At 60.2% G+C, this 18,128-nt stretch overlaps 1 protein-coding gene across 6 annotated transcripts; it reads right to left on the reverse strand.

Annotated features, from left to right (window-relative positions):
• Positions 1-371: 371 nt before the first annotated feature.
• Positions 372-14,773, reverse strand: UBTF (upstream binding transcription factor). 6 transcript variants are annotated; one of them, XM_078437080.2, is made up of 21 exons: positions 14,377-14,773; positions 11,284-11,422; positions 9,687-9,862; positions 9,046-9,129; positions 8,793-8,948; positions 6,581-6,645; positions 6,169-6,289; positions 5,701-5,811; positions 5,225-5,358; positions 4,924-5,065; positions 4,621-4,662; positions 4,380-4,493; positions 4,134-4,289; positions 3,569-3,724; positions 3,356-3,466; positions 2,826-2,914; positions 2,534-2,723; positions 1,635-1,682; positions 1,463-1,534; positions 1,222-1,365; positions 372-1,138 (listed from the first exon to the last, which is right to left on the reverse strand). In XM_078437080.2, exons 2-21 carry the CDS (start codon positions 11,339-11,341, stop codon positions 1,013-1,015), a joined length of 2,295 nt encoding a protein of 764 aa, XP_078293206.1. In that variant the 5' UTR covers positions 11,342-11,422; positions 14,377-14,773; the 3' UTR covers positions 372-1,012. The 6 variants fall into 6 exon arrangements, with proteins under 6 accessions (XP_078293206.1, XP_078293203.1, XP_078293204.1 ...); XM_078437077.2 differs by lacking the exon at positions 14,377-14,773 and adding an exon at positions 13,916-14,246; XM_078437078.1 differs by lacking the exon at positions 14,377-14,773 and adding an exon at positions 12,567-12,679.
• Positions 14,774-18,128: the final 3,355 nt, after the last annotated feature.

Raw genomic sequence — 18,128 nt, forward strand, 5'->3', positions numbered from 1 at the left:
AGCATCAGAGTGGCTTCAGTAACCCCCCCGCCCCCCCAAATTGAATCAGAGATTAGGCAAAGCAGAGGATGTGGAGAAAGGGGCTGACCCAGCCTGTTCCCACCAGGATCAACGTCTCCCTGGGCCTCACCAACCCATTCAACCAGATTCACAGACTGAAGTGGGCTCCCCCTTCTCTCTTCCACACACACACTCACACGTGCCTTTGCACACATCCACAGGTGCACCCATGCTATGTACAGGCGACACACACACACACACACGCACGCACACACTTTTCCATTCGTGCCAAGACCGTTTTAAAAAAGTCCCAAACCTACCCCCCTAAACCCACCCTCTCCCAGAAATGACAACAGAGACGGCAGCCGAGATCGGTAGGAAACGTCTCGTTGACAGCTCAGAGCTTAAAAAAAAAAATATATACACATATATAAAAAACACTTCTGCCCCCTCCCCCCATGAGTGGGTCCAGGCAGCTCCTTCCTGCAGAGGGCAGGGGAGAGGGCTATGGGGCAGTGCCTGTTTGCTCTTAGGCACCCACCCTCCTCTCCCCACCTGTTCCCTGCCTCCAGTTCCAATGTAGGGGTCCAGTCGGCAAGCCCCTCTGGGAAGGGAGGGGTCTTCCCCAAGCTTCCACCCTCCCATGGGTTGGGCTGCAGGTGTAGAGGGCCTCACCGAACTCTTTGGGACCCCCCACCCCACTCCCAGGTCCATTGTCCATGACGGAGCCGCAAGTGCAGAAGAGGGGTGGGCCGGCCCGGTCCAGTGGTGGCTCAGTCTGATGGTTGCGTTCCCTGGAGGGCCCCCCAGGGCTGATGTCTCTGAGGCAGCAGAGTCCTGGCCTGGGCTCCTCCAGCCCCTCCCCCACCGTATTTTGTTTAAAAAAAAAAAAAAAAGAAAAGAAAAAGAAAAAAGAAAAAGAAAGTGGGGGAGGCCAGGGAGTGGGGGATAGAACATGGGGGAGAAACAAAGGTGGTTGGTTGGGGAGGGGAGCCCCGGGTGGGGCTGAGCCTCAGTTGGAGTCAGAGTCCGAGGAGTCTCCCGACGAGGAGGAACTGGAGCTGCTGCCCTCAGACTCGTTGTCCTCGTCCTCGTCGTCATCCTCGTCGTCGTCCTCGTCCTCATCATCCTCCTCGTTCTGGGGGGCAAGGGGCGGGCAGTCAGCGGGTGGAGTTCGTGGCAAGGTCCGCCCGACCCTCCCACCGAGCCCGGCCGCCTCGCCTCGTCTCCGTCCTCGCTCTCATCCTCGCTGCTGGACTCGGAGGAGTCCCCGCCGTCCTCAGAGGAGTCCCCGTTCTCATCCTCCTCCTCCTCTTCATCCTCGTCCTCGTCGTCCTCGTCCTCATCCTCGTCCTCCTCAGACTCCTGGGAGGGAAGGAGGTGCGTCAGTGGTCTCCGTCCCGGCACTCGGGGCACCGCAGACCCCTTCCTGGCCTTCCCCCGGCCGGGCGGAGCTCCTTACCGACTTGGACTGCAAGGCGGTCCGGCTGGACTTGGGGTTCGGGCCTCGCAGCTTGGTCATGCTCTTACGTTTCTGTAGGAAAGGCCAGAGACAGACAAAGGGAGCAGCCGTGAGTTCCACACGACTCCCCGAACCCTTCCTTTCCCCGGCGCCGCCCTGCTCCCCGACTCACATTGGAGATGTACTCTTTATATGCTGCACGGTCCTGGGGAGACAGACTCTGTGGGAGACAGAGGAGGAGGGAAAGGTCGGAACACGCCGCCCCCCCCCCCCCCCGCCCCCTTGAACTTCTGCTGACCAAGCGTGTTGACCAAGAGCCAGGCAGTGGGCTAAGCATTGAATGCCATCATCCCATCTTTACCCCTGCTTCCCTCCCCATACCTTGGGCCTCCGCAGAGAGCCCCCCCCCCCAGGATCTGAGAACACAGCTCCCGTACTACTGCTTAAGATGCCCCGAATCCTTTTCTAAGCTACCTCCTCCTAGGGCTGTTGGTTTTCCTGTCCCTCCTGTTGTTTTACCCGAGTGCAGACTCAAGTTAGGGCCTTCCTCAGCTCAGAGAAGCCTCCCCCCCCCCCCACCCCGACAATGGCTAACATAGCCTGGCATCATCATTCCCACCCAGCAGGCCTGGAGCCACAGATGAGGCAGTCTGGGGCTCCCCAAACTTCTGCACACCTAAACCCTGCTAACCTAAACCTATTTCCCAGGGTCCCTGGCGAACCTGCCCGGATGGCTGGTCAGGGACACAGGGGACTCTCCCGTTACAGATCTGACCACTCAACCAAGGGACAGAAGGGGAGCTCAGAGGCTTGGGGCCAAACCAGAGTCTGGGAGAGGTCCTCTGGTCCTGGATGGAAGTAGGAAAAGACAATCTGATTTGGACTATTCTGCCTACTAGCTGTAGGACCTTGGGTAACCTACTTAACCTCTCTGAGCCCTAGTTTCTCTTCTTTAATAGCAACTGCTGGGACTTCAATAGCAACTACAGGGCTGCTAGGACGCTGACTGCAATCACGAATGCGGACCAGCTAGATGAGGCCTCCTTCTTCCCAGGGTCCAAGCCCGCTCACCTTGACCCAGAGGTCCAGGTGTACTTTGTACTGCTTCTGCTGCTCCTCTGCCAACTTTTTGTAGTGCTCCTTCTGGCTCTGGGAGATGCGCTGCCAGCGGCTGCCAATCTCGACCATGCGCTCCTTCAGCGGCAGGTGGTTCAGCTCCCCGTTGGACAGCAGCTCCTGGGAGAACTTCTGGTAACCGTTCCTAGGAGGTGGGGTGGTGCAGGCAGGGTTAGAACCCTGGCCCAGCAGCCCTTCAGCCGTGACCTTCCCCAGCGCCAGGGTGGGTTCCGGACACGGGACTCACATGGGAGGCTTCTTGGGCTCTCCTTGGAACTTCATCTTTTTGGACGAGTTCGCGGCAGCTGGGGGTGCCCGCATCTCGCTCAGCTCTCTCTGCGGGGACACCCCGAAAGGTCACACTCGCTCCACCCCCCCTCCCACCCAGAAACATTCCTACCTCCTGCCCCGTGCCATCAGTGCCTGAGCCGGCTCTCCTCTTACGTCCCGGGGGAGGAGGAGAAACCGAGGCAGAGCCAGGGAGCCACTTCCCAACAGCTCACACCTGGGTCAGGCGCCGTTGCTCGAAAGTGCAGTCACAACCGCACCCATGTGACCGGCATCACTGTCCCCACTTTACTGATGTGTGACCGAGGCTCAGAAAAGGAAGTTGGGAGATTTGCTCGGGGTCACACAACCGAGGCTGGGCCTTTTGGGTCCATGGCCCACCCAGGGAGGAAAGCTGCCCACCCAAAAGGATGCTCCCACCAGTGCAGTGGAGGGAGGCAGCCCCAGCTCCACCCCGCCCACTGGGCCGAGCAGCAGAATCCTTCCCACCTCGTATCGCTTTTGGTCTTCGGCTGCCTTCTTAATCCACATCAGTTTCTCCTTCTTCTCCATGTTGTTCCAGGTCATCTCCATGGCTTTCAAGGCCTTTACCCGGTCATTCTGGAGACAAACAGGGGTGTCAGCTACGGCAAGGGTCCCCTGGGGCCGGAGGCGGCCCGTGTAGGCAGCCTGCTGAGCAACCCCTTTCCAGCTCCCTGCCACCTTGAAGCGGGCCAGGTAGTCCCCGATGACGCTCTGTTGCCAGATCTCCTCAGCTCTCTTGGGCGACTCAGGCAGCTTGCCCCGTTCCTCGCGGTCCCCGCCTGGCTTCCTCTCCGACTGGGCCTTCAGCGCAGCCTCCCGGGCCTTGTACTTGGCCTGCGGAGGGATGGCAGTGGCGTCAGCCTTCCGGCCGCCCCAAGGGGGCGCGCGTTCCTCAGCCAGCAGTTGAAATCTCCCCCCCCCCCCCCCAACCCCCTCCGCAAGGGCGGGGAGCGCAGAGCAGAGGCAGAGGCGTGGGCTGGTGCAGATGTCTCCAGCCTGGGGCTCAGCCCGCCAACCGGCTCTGCTCCCCAGGGAGCCAGAGCCCTCAGCTGACAGCTTCCCGCCTTCCGGCCTGCGGAGCTCCCAGCCTCGCTCGCTCACTCACTCACTCGCTCGCTCGCTCGCTCTGAGCTCAGGCACACGTGTGGCTCACACAGGCCAAGGGTGAGGAAGTGAAGCTAGCCCCTGGGGGAGAAGCGGCCTGGTCTCGGCCCGGCAGCCCCTCTGGCCTAGGGAGCCTGACCTTCTTCTTTTCCGACAAGTCGTTCCACATGCGGGCCAGAAGCCGGGTCAGCTCGCTCTCCGAGAGCTCGGGCCGTTCCTCTTGCAGCTGCCGCCGCTTTTCTTCAGAGAAGATGAACATGGCCGACACGGGCCGCTTGGGCTTCTCTGAGCCTCCCTACAGGTGAACGAAGAGGGCCGGGTTCCATGGGGTGTTGGTGGGGAGCCGCATCTTCCCCCCTCCGCCCCAGTTCTGCCCCCTGCCCACCTTGCCCCCTTCCTGGGAGGGCTTCTTGGAGGCTGGGCTGGTGGCCTGCTTCTTGTTGATGCTTAACATCTTCTCCTCCCCCAGGACCCGCTGCTGTTCCTCCTCAGGAAGGCTCTGGTCCAGAGACAAGAGGTGGCATGGGGTTGTGCACCTGGCTCCCAGCCTGCTCCCAGGTTGTCCAAAGGGACTTGTTCCATCCCAATGCCTGTCTGCCCAATGCCCCGCCTATAACAACGCTCACCTCTAGAAAACGGAGCAGCTCCACTTCGTAATCTTTCTTTTTCTGGGGAAGGAAGGGGGAGTCAGAGTCAGACCCTCCAGTTCTCAAGGGACAGTAGTCCTCTGCAAGATGTCCAGAACCTGGACAGGACCTCGTTTTCCCCTATAGATGGTAGACATCAGCCCAGACACCACCAAGTCTGCAGCAGGCGCCCGAGATCCGTTTGGTCAATTCCTGACTGACCCCTAGCTGGGGCCAGATGTCATGCTTCAGGTTTCTGAGGCCAGGCCCAAGGGTCTCCAGAAGTTCCTCAGCATAGCTCACCTGGTCACACTTCTTGTGATAGGCATCCTTCTCCTTCTGGGAGAGCAGCTTCCACTGCTGGCTGCATAACACCATTCGCTCAGTGCTGGGCACGTCCTTCATGTTGGCCATCAACTCCGCGCAGTACAGCGAGTAGCTGTTCCTATCAGAACCAGCAGGAAAGGAGGAGCATCTCCCTGAGCGACCAGGGCGGCTCAGGGCGACAGGCTTCCTCAACTTCGGACGCTGGCCAATGTTGCTGGCCCAGCTCCCTAGATGCCCGCTTGCCCACTCGCCCACCCCACCCCAGGGCAGCGCTCACGGAGGTGGCTTGGTGGGTCGCCCATCAAACTTGTCCTTGAGCTGGCGTTCGGCCTTGGTGAGGGTGGACTTGGTGATGCCCTCCTCACTGATGTTCAGCTCGGGGTGCTTCTGGATATAGTCACGCATAATCTCCTGCAGAGTGAGGTGGGGGGACGGAGGGCAACGGGGTGTGGGGTTAGCCGGGGCCGGGGAGGGGGGAGAGCCGCTGGGGAGGGGAGGCAGGGAGCAAAGCTGGGGGGGTGGCCGTGTGTCTGCTATGTCACACGAGACGTGGTGCCCTGCCCTGCCCTAGCCTGAGATCTCATGGAGGGGAGGGGGGCGGGGAAGGTAGGGGCAGAGGTGAGGGGCCCAGAAGGCCCCTCCCTCAATGGAGGGACAGGGAGTGACCGCCTCCCGCAGAGTGCGGAGGTCACAGAGATGGAGGGCAGAGGCTCTTGAAGAGCCGGATGGGGAGGAGCGCAGCGGAAGCCTAACCTCGTACTCCTTCCGCTGCTCCAGGGCCTTATGAATCCATTTCAGCCTCTTTTTGTCCGAGAGCTGAGACCACTGCTTCCCCAGGGAGTCCTTCACCTCCTTCGTAGTGGCCTGCAAACCAAAAGCCGTCAGACACACACAGGCAGCCAGGGGCAGGGAGAGGGGAGGGGGAGGGGGGCACAGAGGCCCCCGCCCCCTCAGGCCACAGGAGGTCACATGAGTGTCCCCCACAGGCCAGGAGGGGAAGGTGGAGAGGCGGGGGTCCCGCCTGGGTGCAAGGGGACAGGCTCACACACGCACGCACACACACGCTCGCACGCCAGCTGGCCCAGGCCCTGTCCATGCAGCCCACCCCTGGGGAGGGGCCTCCTCTCCTGCTCCCCTGCACCGTGCCCGGCCGACCTGGCGCGGCTCCCCCCTTGCCACCACCGTGCGCCCTCCATCCCCACCCCCTGGCCGGACACTCACATCTGGCCGCACTTTGAGATACACCTTCTTCTCATGGGTGTACCACAGCTGCTGGGGGGTTTTGGGCTTCTCGGGGATGTCCGACTTCTTGGCATTCTGGATTAGGTCAGGGTGATCCTCCCTAGCCAGGGCACGGGGAGCAACAATCAGCAGGTGCGGGGGGTGGGAATCCTGCCCGGGAGACCCCGTCTAGCTGCCCCACCCACCCAAGGCTCCTAGGCCTATCAATCGGGGCCTCTTGGGACAGCAGCCGCCTGCCTGTCCCTGCCCTTGAGCATGACCCACTAGGGTCTACACATGACCCATCCATCTTCCGTGCCTCACAAATGGCAAACTCGAGGCTCTGGTCAGTGTCACCCTATCCTGCCACACCCAATGCCCTGTGGCCCTCCTCTGGGCTCCACTGCCTTACCTGAACCGGGCCAGGTTTCGCTCGAACTCCTGTTTTTCTCTCTGGAAGTCCTGAATATATTTCATCTGGGGGAGGAGGGGACGGGGTCATCCAGGACCCAAAGCCTGAGCTATAAAAACCACCGAGTCCTCCTTGCTAGCTATTCTGCCTCCCAGTGGTGACGTGGACAGAGGGTGGCATGAGCTCGCAGGAGATGGTGGCCTGCCTTCCAGTGGGTTGGGGAGACTCAACCGTAGCCAGTCACAGTGAGCAGTGACCGGGCTGGGACTCCCCCTGACCCTACCTCCCCACCTTTCCCCAGCACCGCAAAACTCTCCATGATGAGGAGCTGGGGGTGGGGGCGGGGTGTAGGCCTCCTCCGGATCATTCCCTCCTCCAATGTCTGTAGCAGCTGATAATGGTTTGCTGCCTCAGGGGTGGCCCACAGGGCCAGGGCCAGGCTGGACCCTGTTTTCGAGGGCTGAGGGGAGATGGTGTTGAAGGAACCTAGAGTGAGTTCTTGCAATGTAAATGACATTCTGACAGATCTGTCTCTTGAATTTGGGTTTTCTTCCCAAGCCACTACATCCAGTTCCCATTCCTAACCCCCTCCCATCACCTTCTTCCCTGCCTCCAATCCTTTCTTCCAGGCTCCTTCCTCAAACTTCCTTTCCTTTCCTCATCTGCCTCCTGTCCTGGCTCCCACTCGATGTCCAGCTCTCCTTTCTCCCCCATTCACAAGAGTCAGCCTTAGAAGGGACCAGGGGCTCATGACAACCGAGCCTAACCCCTGCCTCTCACAGAAGAGGCACGAGGCACGGGAAGGGACAGCTTCACTTTCCCCTGTGGTTCCTGCAGAAGACAGGGAGCAGCGCCCAGCCTACCCTGCCCCAATTTTGGCCCTCCTCACACAACTCAGCAGCCTTCAGAACAGGAAGGCACCGTACGGATCGGGCTTACTCTCTGCACCTCAGATAAAGACCATGTCCAGAGAAACGAAGTAACTTACCAAAGGTCACATACAGAGCAATTCAGTGGTAGTCAGGACACCAGGCCCCAGTCTTGCGTCCCCCAGGCCAGCACCCTGTCCACCCTAACATGTAGCTTCTTGTCCTTCCCTGGTCCTTGGACCCTCTGCCTCTCCCTCCCATCCTGTGTGTGTCTGGGCATCGTGTGTGCAGCCAGCTCTGCAACATCCCCATCAGAGGGGTCAAGGAGAACTCCGCCAGTTCCTACTCCTGCTTGGCCTGGGCAGCCGGTTTCCCCCAGCCAAGCTGGCTCCTTTTTGGGCACAGAACCAAGGGCACGTGAGCCTGCAGCCAGAGTACACAGACCAGAAGAGGGCTGCGCGTGGTGTGCCGGCTGGGTTATGGCTTTGTTTCCTCTTCCGGCAAACGTGCCCTCTTGCCTCTCCCGCTGCCCCTCCCCGACTCCTCTCCCTGGCTCCACCCTGCAAGTCCAGCACCAGCGGTGTCTGTCTCTCTCCCCACCCCACCTCCCTCGGGCCCTGCTACAGGCTTTGCTGCCAGCTTCTGTGAGGGTCCACCTGACCTTACTGCGCTTGTGTCCACCCCTGCCCTGGGCGACTCGGGTAACCTCCGCCCAAGGTTAAGGATCTCCGATGGCCCGGGATAGCACAAGGCCCCAAAGGACAAGGTATGTCCTTGGGTGAACATGCGTATGAAGGAAGGAAGCCCACCTAATAATGTACGGACGGACATGGCAGTGAGAAGAGCACCGGACCCAAGTCCTGCTCTGCTGTCACTAGTTGTGGGACCCGGGACACGGGTGCCACCTGAGCCTCAGTTCCTTGCCCACAGGATCGGAATAACCCCTCCTCCGGGGGGTTACCTTTCCAAGGATACGGCACACGTCAAATGAGACCACGCTGGGAAATGTCAGAGGGTGGACCTGCTGTGCCAGCCTCAGAGCGAGGATGCGTGCACAGGGGCAGAGCCGTGTGAGAGAACGCGGTGAATGGGCCGGGGGGCAAAATGTTGGTCTGAGCGCCTGCTTCAGTTTGGATTACACCTTCGACAGTGCCCGTGCCTGACGGTGTGCGGGACGGGGAGATCAAGTGTGGCTGCCCAAGACCCTACACTCTGCTACGCTGACCCACCCGTATCCCTGACACCGAGTCCCTCTGTCTGAGCCTCCCCCCGACGGCTGACCTACACCACACCGGCTGCTCCCTGCCTCTCCCTTCCTCCCGCCAAAGCCCCCCTCCCCCCACCTTCTTCTTCTCCGGCAGCTCCTTGTATTTCTTGGACAAAATCTTGGTCAGGTCCAGGTTGCTCATCTCAGGGTGGAGTTTCGCATACTTGGCCCGCTTCTCCATGAAGAAGCGGAAATAAGGGGTCAGGGGCTTCTTTGGGAAGTCCGGGTGTTTCTGGAAGGAGGGTCAAGGACACGGTGAAGGTCAGACAGCATCCGTTCTTTGGACCATTCCTCTCCTACATGCCATGCTCCTCCTCTTGGAAACTCACCTTGAGTTTTTTGCCTTTGTAAGGATTTTTAACGTGTTCCTGAGCATCAAGGATCAATTCTGTCAACGTACGGAACTTCCTCACCTGGAGGAAGAAGGGAAGTGAGTGCAAGAGGACGTTCAGGACAGGGAAACACCACCCCAGAGCCTACCCCCTTTTCCAGCGGGTCTCCTCTATTTTCCACTAGGCTGAATTTATCACGGGAGGAGCAGAGGCCAACAGCCACACAACTCAGACAGCCCCTGACACCCCAGGCAGGCACCCAGGCGCTGGCCCATGCCTACTGCAGAGGACCAGGCAGTCCGTATACACCAAAGGACAGCAACAAGGTGACCACCTGACCTCGATGCGGTTGTCCATGCCAGCACCTCATTCAATCCCCAGAACAGCTCAGGCGACAGAAGCTCCAAGACGGTAAGTATTCAAGGCCACACAGCTAGAAAGTGGCAGAACTGAGAACTCTAGGCCAGTGCTGTCAACCATGCCACCTCCCAAACGCACAAGGGCGACCACATGAGCACCTCGCCTGGTCTCTTTCCTTCCTGTTTACAGACTTCTGTTTCCTCTCCCCCACCAGGAAGGTTGAGGCAGAGTTCGTGTAGCTGTGTCAGGAAGGGGGGGGGGGGGGGGAGATCAGTTACCTCATTAGAAATCTCCACCCATTTGAGCTTGCACATATCTCCAGAAAAGTCTTTAAATGCTACTTTTTCCCAGTCCATATGTGACTCGGTGGTTTTGAACTTGGAGCTGTCGTTGGATGGAAGGTTGTTCTTCATGCATTCCAGCAAAGTCAGCATGTCTTCCTGAGACCAGCGGTCTGGGGAGGGGGAAGAAAGGCAGTCATGCCCAGCTCCATCCTTTCCCCTCATCTCTTCCCTAGTCCTTCTTTCCCAGAGAACCCCACATCCCTGGTTGCCTCCTATGGGAAGGCACGGACAAGACACGACCTTGTCATAAGGGAAAACTGTGACCATATGGATTAGAGCTGGGATTCCCGTCCAGAAGGCATCAAGACTACGACCGTTTCTAACACGCTAGGCCGCCACAGGCTACTATTTATTACAGGGGAGAGGAAGAAATGAGCTACAGTGATTTGGGGCTCGGTGGGAAAACAGCTAACTTACTGGGAGAGGGGAGGGAGGCACAACACATTTATATGTGTTGCCAAGTTTAAGTTCTAGGCAGACACCGGAGATGTGCAAAGACAGGATGGAGTGTGGGCAGTAAGGAGAATCCGTGCAGACGTTTTTCTCCAGCGTAACTGGAAACTAACCTTAAAGACATGGGTATCCCATCATCCCCCACTCCCTCTTGGCCTCTCAGGGAAGACCAAAGGAAAATTTGGGGCAAGTAAGAAAAATGGAGTGGAAACAGACGAACCATACAGGGGAGTTGGGAGGCAAGACGGGCAGGTGGGCAAAGGGCTCTGGCTCCAGGGAGAACCGGATCCCCTGGGTCCAGGGAGTTGAGCCCAACTCCCTAGGGAGGCAAAAAAAAGGGGTGGGTCTGAACCAGCGATTTCCAGTCACTGAAATACAGCTCCAGAAGGCCTCCCTGGAGGTTGGTGACTCTGGAAGGTGAGGTAGGAGAACAGATATCCAAGGCTAGTAGTCAAAAGGGCTCTTCATTTGCATTTGCATCTGGTCAGGGTTTCCGCAGGGTGGGTCACATGGACCCATAATCCTTTCTCCTCTCAGTGTCCCACAGTCATGGCCAGATGCTCATCTTCATCCTACCCCCTGCCCCCCCCCCCCCCATGGGATCCCTACTGGATGGGGTAGGGTCTAGTTATGGACGGCCTATGGCTTGGAGCCTCAAAGCCACCAAAACATCCTCTCTCTCCACCTGCCTCACCAAAAATCTTGTCCTCTTAATAACAATAAAAACCTGAAAAGCCTTTCCAATCCCTCTTTTCTCCCTCTTCCCCCCACATTCCTCGTCCTACCTCCCATTCCCCGACACCGGGTGTAGAGAGGGCACACTGGGGTCTGCCTGGGAACCCCAGAAAGAAGGCTCGCACAGGCCTCCCTCTCCCTCTCTAAGAGAGGAAACGGAGTGTGAAAAATACAGCTTACTGTCTCAAGGCCAAATAATTTGGGTTTGGTCGAACTTAACTCATAAAACTGAAGACGCCGACCTCATCTCAATTCAGAGAATGCAGACGGCAACCCTTTTGAAGGAGAGCGGACCCTGCAGACAGCCATGTGAAAAAGAGAGCTTAAGTTAAAGAGCTCCTACCTTGGCCTTTGGGGGCGGCCATTTCCAGGTCTGTGGGGCAGTCAGCTTCTCCGTTCATTCTTCAGCCGTCCAGCCACCTCCTCCAGCCACCTCCTCGGGTCGTGCTGGCCGGGCAACCCGCGGTCAAAACCACCTCACCCTTTAGGAGAGATACCAGTCCCCACTCAGGCGGGATGCGAGGTGAGGGACTTTCTATTCCTCCCTCCCCCAAAGGGGAGGGGGGCACAAGTCCACACTTTCACGGAGACTGCCAAGACCCTAGTAGACCCAATGGGTCGGTGGGTGTGGGAGCGCCCCCCCTCCCCCCCGCCCCAGCCCCTGCAGCCCGGCTCCACCGCGTGCGCCCTCCCCTGCCCACGCGAGAGACTGCTCCCAGCTCCCGCGTGCAGCTAGCGCCCGCCCTCCACCCTCCTTCCCCCACCCGGGCCAAAAAAAAAAAAAAAAAAAAAAAAAAAAAATCTCCTCCTCCTCCTCCGTGCGCCCGCCCCGGGGAGGCCCCAGGCTGGAGGGCGGGGGAGGAGGAAGGGCGGGTAAAGGGCGCGCGCGACCGCGAAAGCGGGCACGCGCCGCAGTCTCCTCCTCCCGCCTCCCCCCGGCCGGTTCCCCCCGCCTCCGCAACCCGGCGGGGACCCGGACGCAGCGCAGCCGCCGCCGGCCCCGGAGCGCAGCGGCCGCACCGCCCCCGGGGACCGGATCCGGATTCCCGCCGCCCCCCCTCTCGGGCTCCCGACGCCGTCCCCGCCCGCCTGGGCGGGCGAGCAGCCGGAGAGAAGCGGCCTAGCCTGCCCCCCGCCCCCGAGCCACCCACCCCGGCCAGAGGCGCCGCCACCGCCCAGCCACCCCGACGCGCACGGAGGAGCCCGGCGCAGAGGCGCGACCACGGCGGGAACCGCCGCCTCCTCCCCCGAGCTTGCGGCCCAGCCCCGCCGGCGCCCCCGCCCCGGCCTCCGGGGAGCCGAGCCAAGGAGAGGGCGGGAGGACGGCGGCCGGGAGGCGGGGGCGCAGCGCTCACCGGCCCCGCCGCCCCCTCCGGCGGCCGGCGAGAACTGCGCCTGCCGGCTCGGAGAAGCGCGGGCTCCTCTGCCCGTGGCCCGGGCCCGGGCCTCGCTTCCTGCCCTCCCCTCCCCCGGCTCTCGGCGTCCTCTCCAGTGCCCTGATCCTCTTTCGTCCAGTCCCCCTGCCTGGAGGGCGCCCCGGGTCCCCCTCGGCGTCTACGGCACCCGCGGCTCGCTCCCCGCCGCCCGGCCCCGACCCCGGCGCGCGTCCTCAGCCGCCTCGGTTACCCGGCGCAGCGCGGCCTCCGGGCTTCCCGCTCCGGCGTCTCCCTCCCCGGCTCTGAGCGGCGGCGCCCTCCCCCGCTCGGCCGGGCACAGCCGCAGCTCCCTCCCGCGGCGGCAGCGGCTCCTCCTCCGGGCGCGGCGGCGGCGGCGCTGGGGCGGCGGCTGCTGCTGTGGCGGCGGCGGCGGCGGCTGTGGCTGCTGCTGCCTGCTGCTCCTCGCGGCGAAAAGCACAAAGCACAGCGCCCTCCGCCTGCAGGCAGCCCGCCCGCCGCCCGCCCGCCGGCCCCGGCCTCAGCTCGCACACCCCCCGCCGCCGCCGCAGCCTCCGCCGCCGGAGCGGGGAGGAGGAGGGAGAAGGGAGGAGGAGGAGCGGGAGGGGGGGCGGGAGAAGCGGGGCAGCGAGCGCGTCCTTCCCCGTAGAGCGCACACCGACCCCCGGGGAGCGAGCGCCAGCCCGCCCGCCTCGCCGGCTCCGCTCCCTCCCACAGCCTGCCCGGGCGGGCTCCGCGGGGGGCAGCTGGGAGGAGGGGCGGGAGCTGGGGGGACCCGGGCGGCCGAGGCGGAGGGAAGGAAGGAGGGGAGGGGGGTGGTGGTGGTGCTGGTGCTGGTGGTGGTGGTGGTGGCGGCGGCGGCGGCTGCTGCTGCTGCCGCCGGGGAGGGGGGGGGCCGGGGCAGGGAGACACGCAGCCGCCCGGATGGCGGCGGGGCTCGGAGCCGAGGCGGGCGGGCGCCGAGAGCGACCTCGCCAGACCCGCGGGGGAACTAGCAGACTCGGCCGGCGCGGGAGGGAGGGCGCGAGGCGCGGCCGCGAGATGGTGCCCGGAGGGGCCCCCCGGCGGCTGGGAAGGCTGAAGGGGTGCCTGCAGCCCTGCTTCGGAGCTCTCCCCCAAGTCCTCCCAGCTCAGATTCGGGCTTCCACGGCCGTCCTCACCAGCTCCCCTCTCCCGCCTCCTGGAGCGGGCGCTCCGCGCCCACCCTCATCCCCGGAGCGTGGCCACCGGCTTGGGGCGCACGCACGCCCATCGCGGCGCCAGTCTTCGGTGCCTGCCTCGCGGTCCCCTTGCTGCCGAACAGCACACACACACACACGAAACTTACATAAAAAAAATTTGTTTTACCCCGACAAAATGCCCTCCCTGCGAATTAAAAAAAATAATAAAAAATTCCCTTTGCTCCTTACACCCCGGAAAAGGTGAGGAGGCGATGGGCTCCGGCGGAGGAGCCGCTCTGGGAGCCGGTTCAATCCAGCCCGGCATGGCTCCCCAGGCCTGCCCGGGCGCATGGAGATCGGCGCCGCCGCCACTCGCAGCAACCCCTCTCCCCCGAAATCCGCGGAGCCCGGGCTCACTTACCGAGCGTGTGAATGGGAGCGCGGGCCAGGGGCACCTAGGGGTGCGGCGGGCCGAAGAGCTCCGCCGCAGCTCCGCCGCAGCCGACGCCGGGGCAGCGAGTCGCCAGACAAAGCCCGAGATGGCGAAGCGGAGCGACGGCTAATGGCGAGCCCCACGCGCCGCGCTCCGCCCGCCCCGCTCCGCCCGCCCGCCCGCCCGCCTCGGCGCAGCGCAGCGCCGCTCCGAGCGCTCGCCCGTCAGAGCCGCCTCGGCGCCGCCGCCTCCCGGGCCACACCGGCCTCGCCTGGCCCCTCCGCCTCCTCCGGGCCACTCCGCCTTACCCCTTCCCTCCCACCGCGATGGGGGCTGCAGGAAAATAAAAAAAGAAAAATAAAAATGCTTTTCTTTCTTTTTTTTGGGGGGGGGGGAAGGGTTGGCGTGTTGAGACTTTTGGGGTTTTTTTGCCCCCAGCTCGCACTCACCTGCGGAGCCGCCGGGAGGGCTGGGGGTGGGGGCGCGCGGGGCTGGAGCCGGCGAGCGCGGGTTGAAAGCTAGCCAAGCTCTGCAGCGCCCGACCCGGGCGTATACGCCGCCGCCAGTCCCCGCAGAGAAATCGTCCTCCTACCCCCGCCTCCATCGCTCTGCGTTTCTCTTCCAATCAGCCGGTCGCTTGGCGGCTCCTCCATTCTCCGGCCAAGCCCGCTGCCTAGAGCGAGCTCCACTCCTCCATCTGCTAGCCCGGCTCTTCGCTCCCCTGCCGGGGCCGGCGAAGCGACGTGGGGCCGGAGGGGGATTTGCGAGGGAACCTGCCTGCTTCCCGCTCCCATTGCTCCCTCCCCACTGCCTCCTGCCTCCTGCTTCTCTCCTGCGTCTTTCCAACTCTCCCCTGTCGCCACTGGTGTGTGTCTGAGTGTGTGCGCGGGTTTTTTTTTTTTTTTTTTTTTTTTTTTTTTTATTGCTCTTTGCTTTTGCAACCCTGAAGCCAAAGCGAGGGGGTGGGGGATAAAGGAGGGGGGGGGGGGGTGTTACAAAAAAAAAAAAAAAGAAAAGGCAAGAAAGAAGCTCTTAGATTTGCAACACATTGAAAAACCGGGGGAGCACCCTGCCTCGCTGGATCTCGGCTTCCCGCGAGGGCCTTCCGGGTTTTAGAGCGAGCCTCTCGTTGTTCTCAAAGCCCCTCACCTCCGCCGGGTTTAGGATCCGAGGAGTCCGAGCAAAAAGTTCTCCCCCTGGGCCGTAGCAAAGGGTGTCAGGGTGGGAGTTGGGATTTCTCTAGAAGCAGCAGCCATCCCCCCAACCCTGGTGTCGGTAGTTGGGCCGAGGTTAGGGTGGAGAGCATAATCCCGTTGGGTCTGAGCGAAGGGGGTTCCGGGGCGAAGTGGGAGCCGGGAGACCGCGCTTCGCGCATCTCCCCCTCGGTCTCTGCCTCCGGTCCCCTGCCAGCTCCCCCTTTAATTTTTTTTTTTTTTTTCCCCTCTCCTTTAATCTAATTTCTTCCAACTCCACCTTTGTTGTTACCGGCGTCACGCCCGGACCAGCCAATCCCCGCCATGCAATCAGCTTGTCAAAAAGACTCGGCCAGCCCTGGGAAAGCAGGCCGCGGGCGCTGCTCCCCCCTTCTCCCTCCAGCGGCGGCGGGGAGCCGCGAGGGGAGCCTGGCACCCGGGCCTCGTCGCCTGAGCCGCCCCGGGGCAGCCTTCGCGTAGGCCTCCGGCACTCCACCATCCTGCGGAGCGGGTGTCGAAGGGCCTGGGCGGGCACCACCAGCCACCCTCCCGCTGCCGTCGGTTGCGGTCGCCCGTCCCGGCCTCCCCTCCTCAGAGGAAGGGTTGTCGGGACGCTGGGAGCCAGAAGACTGAAGAACGCCTGCTTCCAACAGGCGAGCCTGCGGTCTGGGCCGTCGCTCCCCGGGCAGCGCCATGCCTCCAGGCTCCCGGGGCCCGCGGGCTGCCAGTCTCCCACCCCGACACTGCTAACTGCCCACATCTCGTCCGACCGGGTCACCGGCCCCTTGGACTCTCCCCTGGCACACAGCCTTTTCTGTCCTCAGCGGCCTCACTGCTGCTGTAATTCCTCATGTCTCCTGGGAGCAATGAGATTCCTTTCCCAGGACTTCCACAGCCCACATCTGCCACGTTTTACAGACAGGGAGGAAAACCCTGTCAAAGATCTGGTGTGACCGGATTTTTTAGTCGGCAGGGCACGTAGGAGAGGCCGATTTACCTTGATGCTAATGAAGCTTAAGCTAATGGGCCCTCTTTTGCAGGGCCTGTGCGGTGCCCTGTACTTAATTTTGTTTCATCATTTGATATTATTTTTGTTAAAGACCCCCCGCCCCCCCCCCCAATTATACAAGTTAGGTCTCCACAAATCCGGCTCTGCCCTTGCAGCATATTTAGAGCATTTTGCTGTAGGATCAAGCCATCTCACACTGTACTTGGAGAAGGCAGGGACTGACTTTCTTATTTTGACTGGGAAAGAGCAAAGCCTTTGGAGTTAGAAGTCACAGCTCCCAGCTTCTCGGCTTTCCCACCTTCTTAACTGTGTGCATGTGATCAAGTCTCTTACCCTCATCTGATTCCAGTTTCCTCATCAATAAAATGAGAACAGCAATCCTATGTTTTCTGCTTTCCCCCTCGGGGGTTGGAGGGTCAACTGAGATGATATATGTAAACTGTAGAATATTCCACCGTGTCACTTGCCACAGTTGAGAAACTTAGATCCCAAGAAAGTTCCCCAAGTCTTCCACATACAGATCCAGGTGTCCTGGCTCTCGTCCCTGAACTTCTTGGCTGGGCCAAGGGGCCTTTCGGTAAAGTGCTCTGGAATAAAACAGGACGAACATGAATCATAAAAATGATTATTATTGATTTTTCATTCCTTGGGCAGCAAGAATCACGGCTGGCACTCTTCCCACTTGGAAACCAATTGGCTTGTTTTACATCTATTGCGTCTCTGGTGAGGTCAGGAGTCTAGGACTTGGGCTATGGGCCAGAGCATGAGGGAATCTGCCCTTGGTCCTTTTTCTTTGCCCCCTCTCTCACTTTACCCTCCCCCCTTTCCAGTTTTCTGCCCTGTACCTTGAAGCAGAGCCTCAGCATTCCACAACTCCAGCCCAAGCTGGTGACAAGGCATAATCCTAGCTACACACTCTCCACTTGCCCCAGCCCTTCCTTCGGTTGCCAGTATCCCAGCACCCGGCTCATATCAAACCCCTAGTGTGCCTGGAATGCGTTAGCCAAAGTGTGCTCCTTGAATTCCTAGCGTACGTGGAGTCATTTTTATTTATTTGATGCTCCACAATGAATATTATTTTTCAAGTTATGTGTATTTTATTTTATTTAATCCATTAATTTTTTTTTAGAGAGAGAGCATGAGCAGGAGAGAGGGGCAGAGAGAGAGAGACAGAGAGAGAGAGAGAGAGAGAGAGAGAGAGAGAGAGAGAGAATCTTAAGCAGGCTCCACACTGAGCTTGGGAGCCCAACACAGGGGTTGATCCCATGACCCTGAAATCATGACCTGAGCCACTCAGGCGCTCCAGAACGTTTCTAATACACATTAAAATACACATAACATTGGAGCACCTGGATGGCTCAGCCAGTTAAGCCTCGATCGGACTCTTGATTCGGGCTCAGGTCATGATCTCACGGTAAATGACTTTGAGCCCCGAGTCAGGCTCTGTGCTGACAGTGCAGAGCCTGCTTGGGATTCTCTCTCTCCCTCTCCCTCTGCTCCACCCTTGCTGGTGCTCTCTCTGTCTGTCTCTATAAATAAATAAATAAATAAATAAATAAATAAATAAATAAATAAATGTTTTCAAAAAATAAATGTTCCGTTTTTAAATTTTTATTCAAGATAATGACATAAAGCCTCCATTTTTTTCCCCCTGAGCTACTCTTCCTTATTTATTTTTTTCTTTTTTATTGAGGTATAACTTACAGATAATGAAGTACTCACATCTGAAGTTCAGTTTGATTTTTACATATATATTTTTAATATTTATTTATTTATTTGAGAGAGAGAGAGAAAGAGAGAGAGCACGAGCCAAGGAGGGGCAGAGAGAGAGGGAGACACAGAATCCAAAGCAGGCTCCAGGCTCCAAGCCGTCAGCCCAGAGCCGGATGCAGGGCTGGAACTCATGAGCTGTGAGATCATGACCTGAGCCGAAGTCGAAGTCAGATGCCTAACTGACTGAGCCACTCAGGTGCCCCTGATTTTTACATATGTATACATA

The sequence above is a fragment of the Panthera onca genome, chromosome E1 (genome assembly GCF_046562875.1).
Source record: "Panthera onca isolate mPanOnc1 chromosome E1, mPanOnc1 haplotype 2, whole genome shotgun sequence".
NCBI classification, from domain to species: Eukaryota; Metazoa; Chordata; class Mammalia; order Carnivora; family Felidae; genus Panthera; species Panthera onca.

Bases quoted from the DNA above. Each gene is read 5' to 3' on its own strand.
- UBTF (XM_078437080.2), bottom strand. From the start codon at position 11,341: ATGAACGGAGAAGCTGACTGCCCCACAGACCTGGAAATGGCCGCCCCC. The intron at 5,812-6,168 runs GTGAGTGTCCGG...TTTGGTTTGCAG, and splicing joins ATCTCAAAGTGCGGCCAGAT to GCCACTACGAAGGAGGTGAA. The intron at 4,663-4,923 runs GTGAGCTATGCT...TTCCTTCCCCAG, and splicing joins ATCACAAGAAGTGTGACCAG to AAAAAGAAAGATTACGAAGT.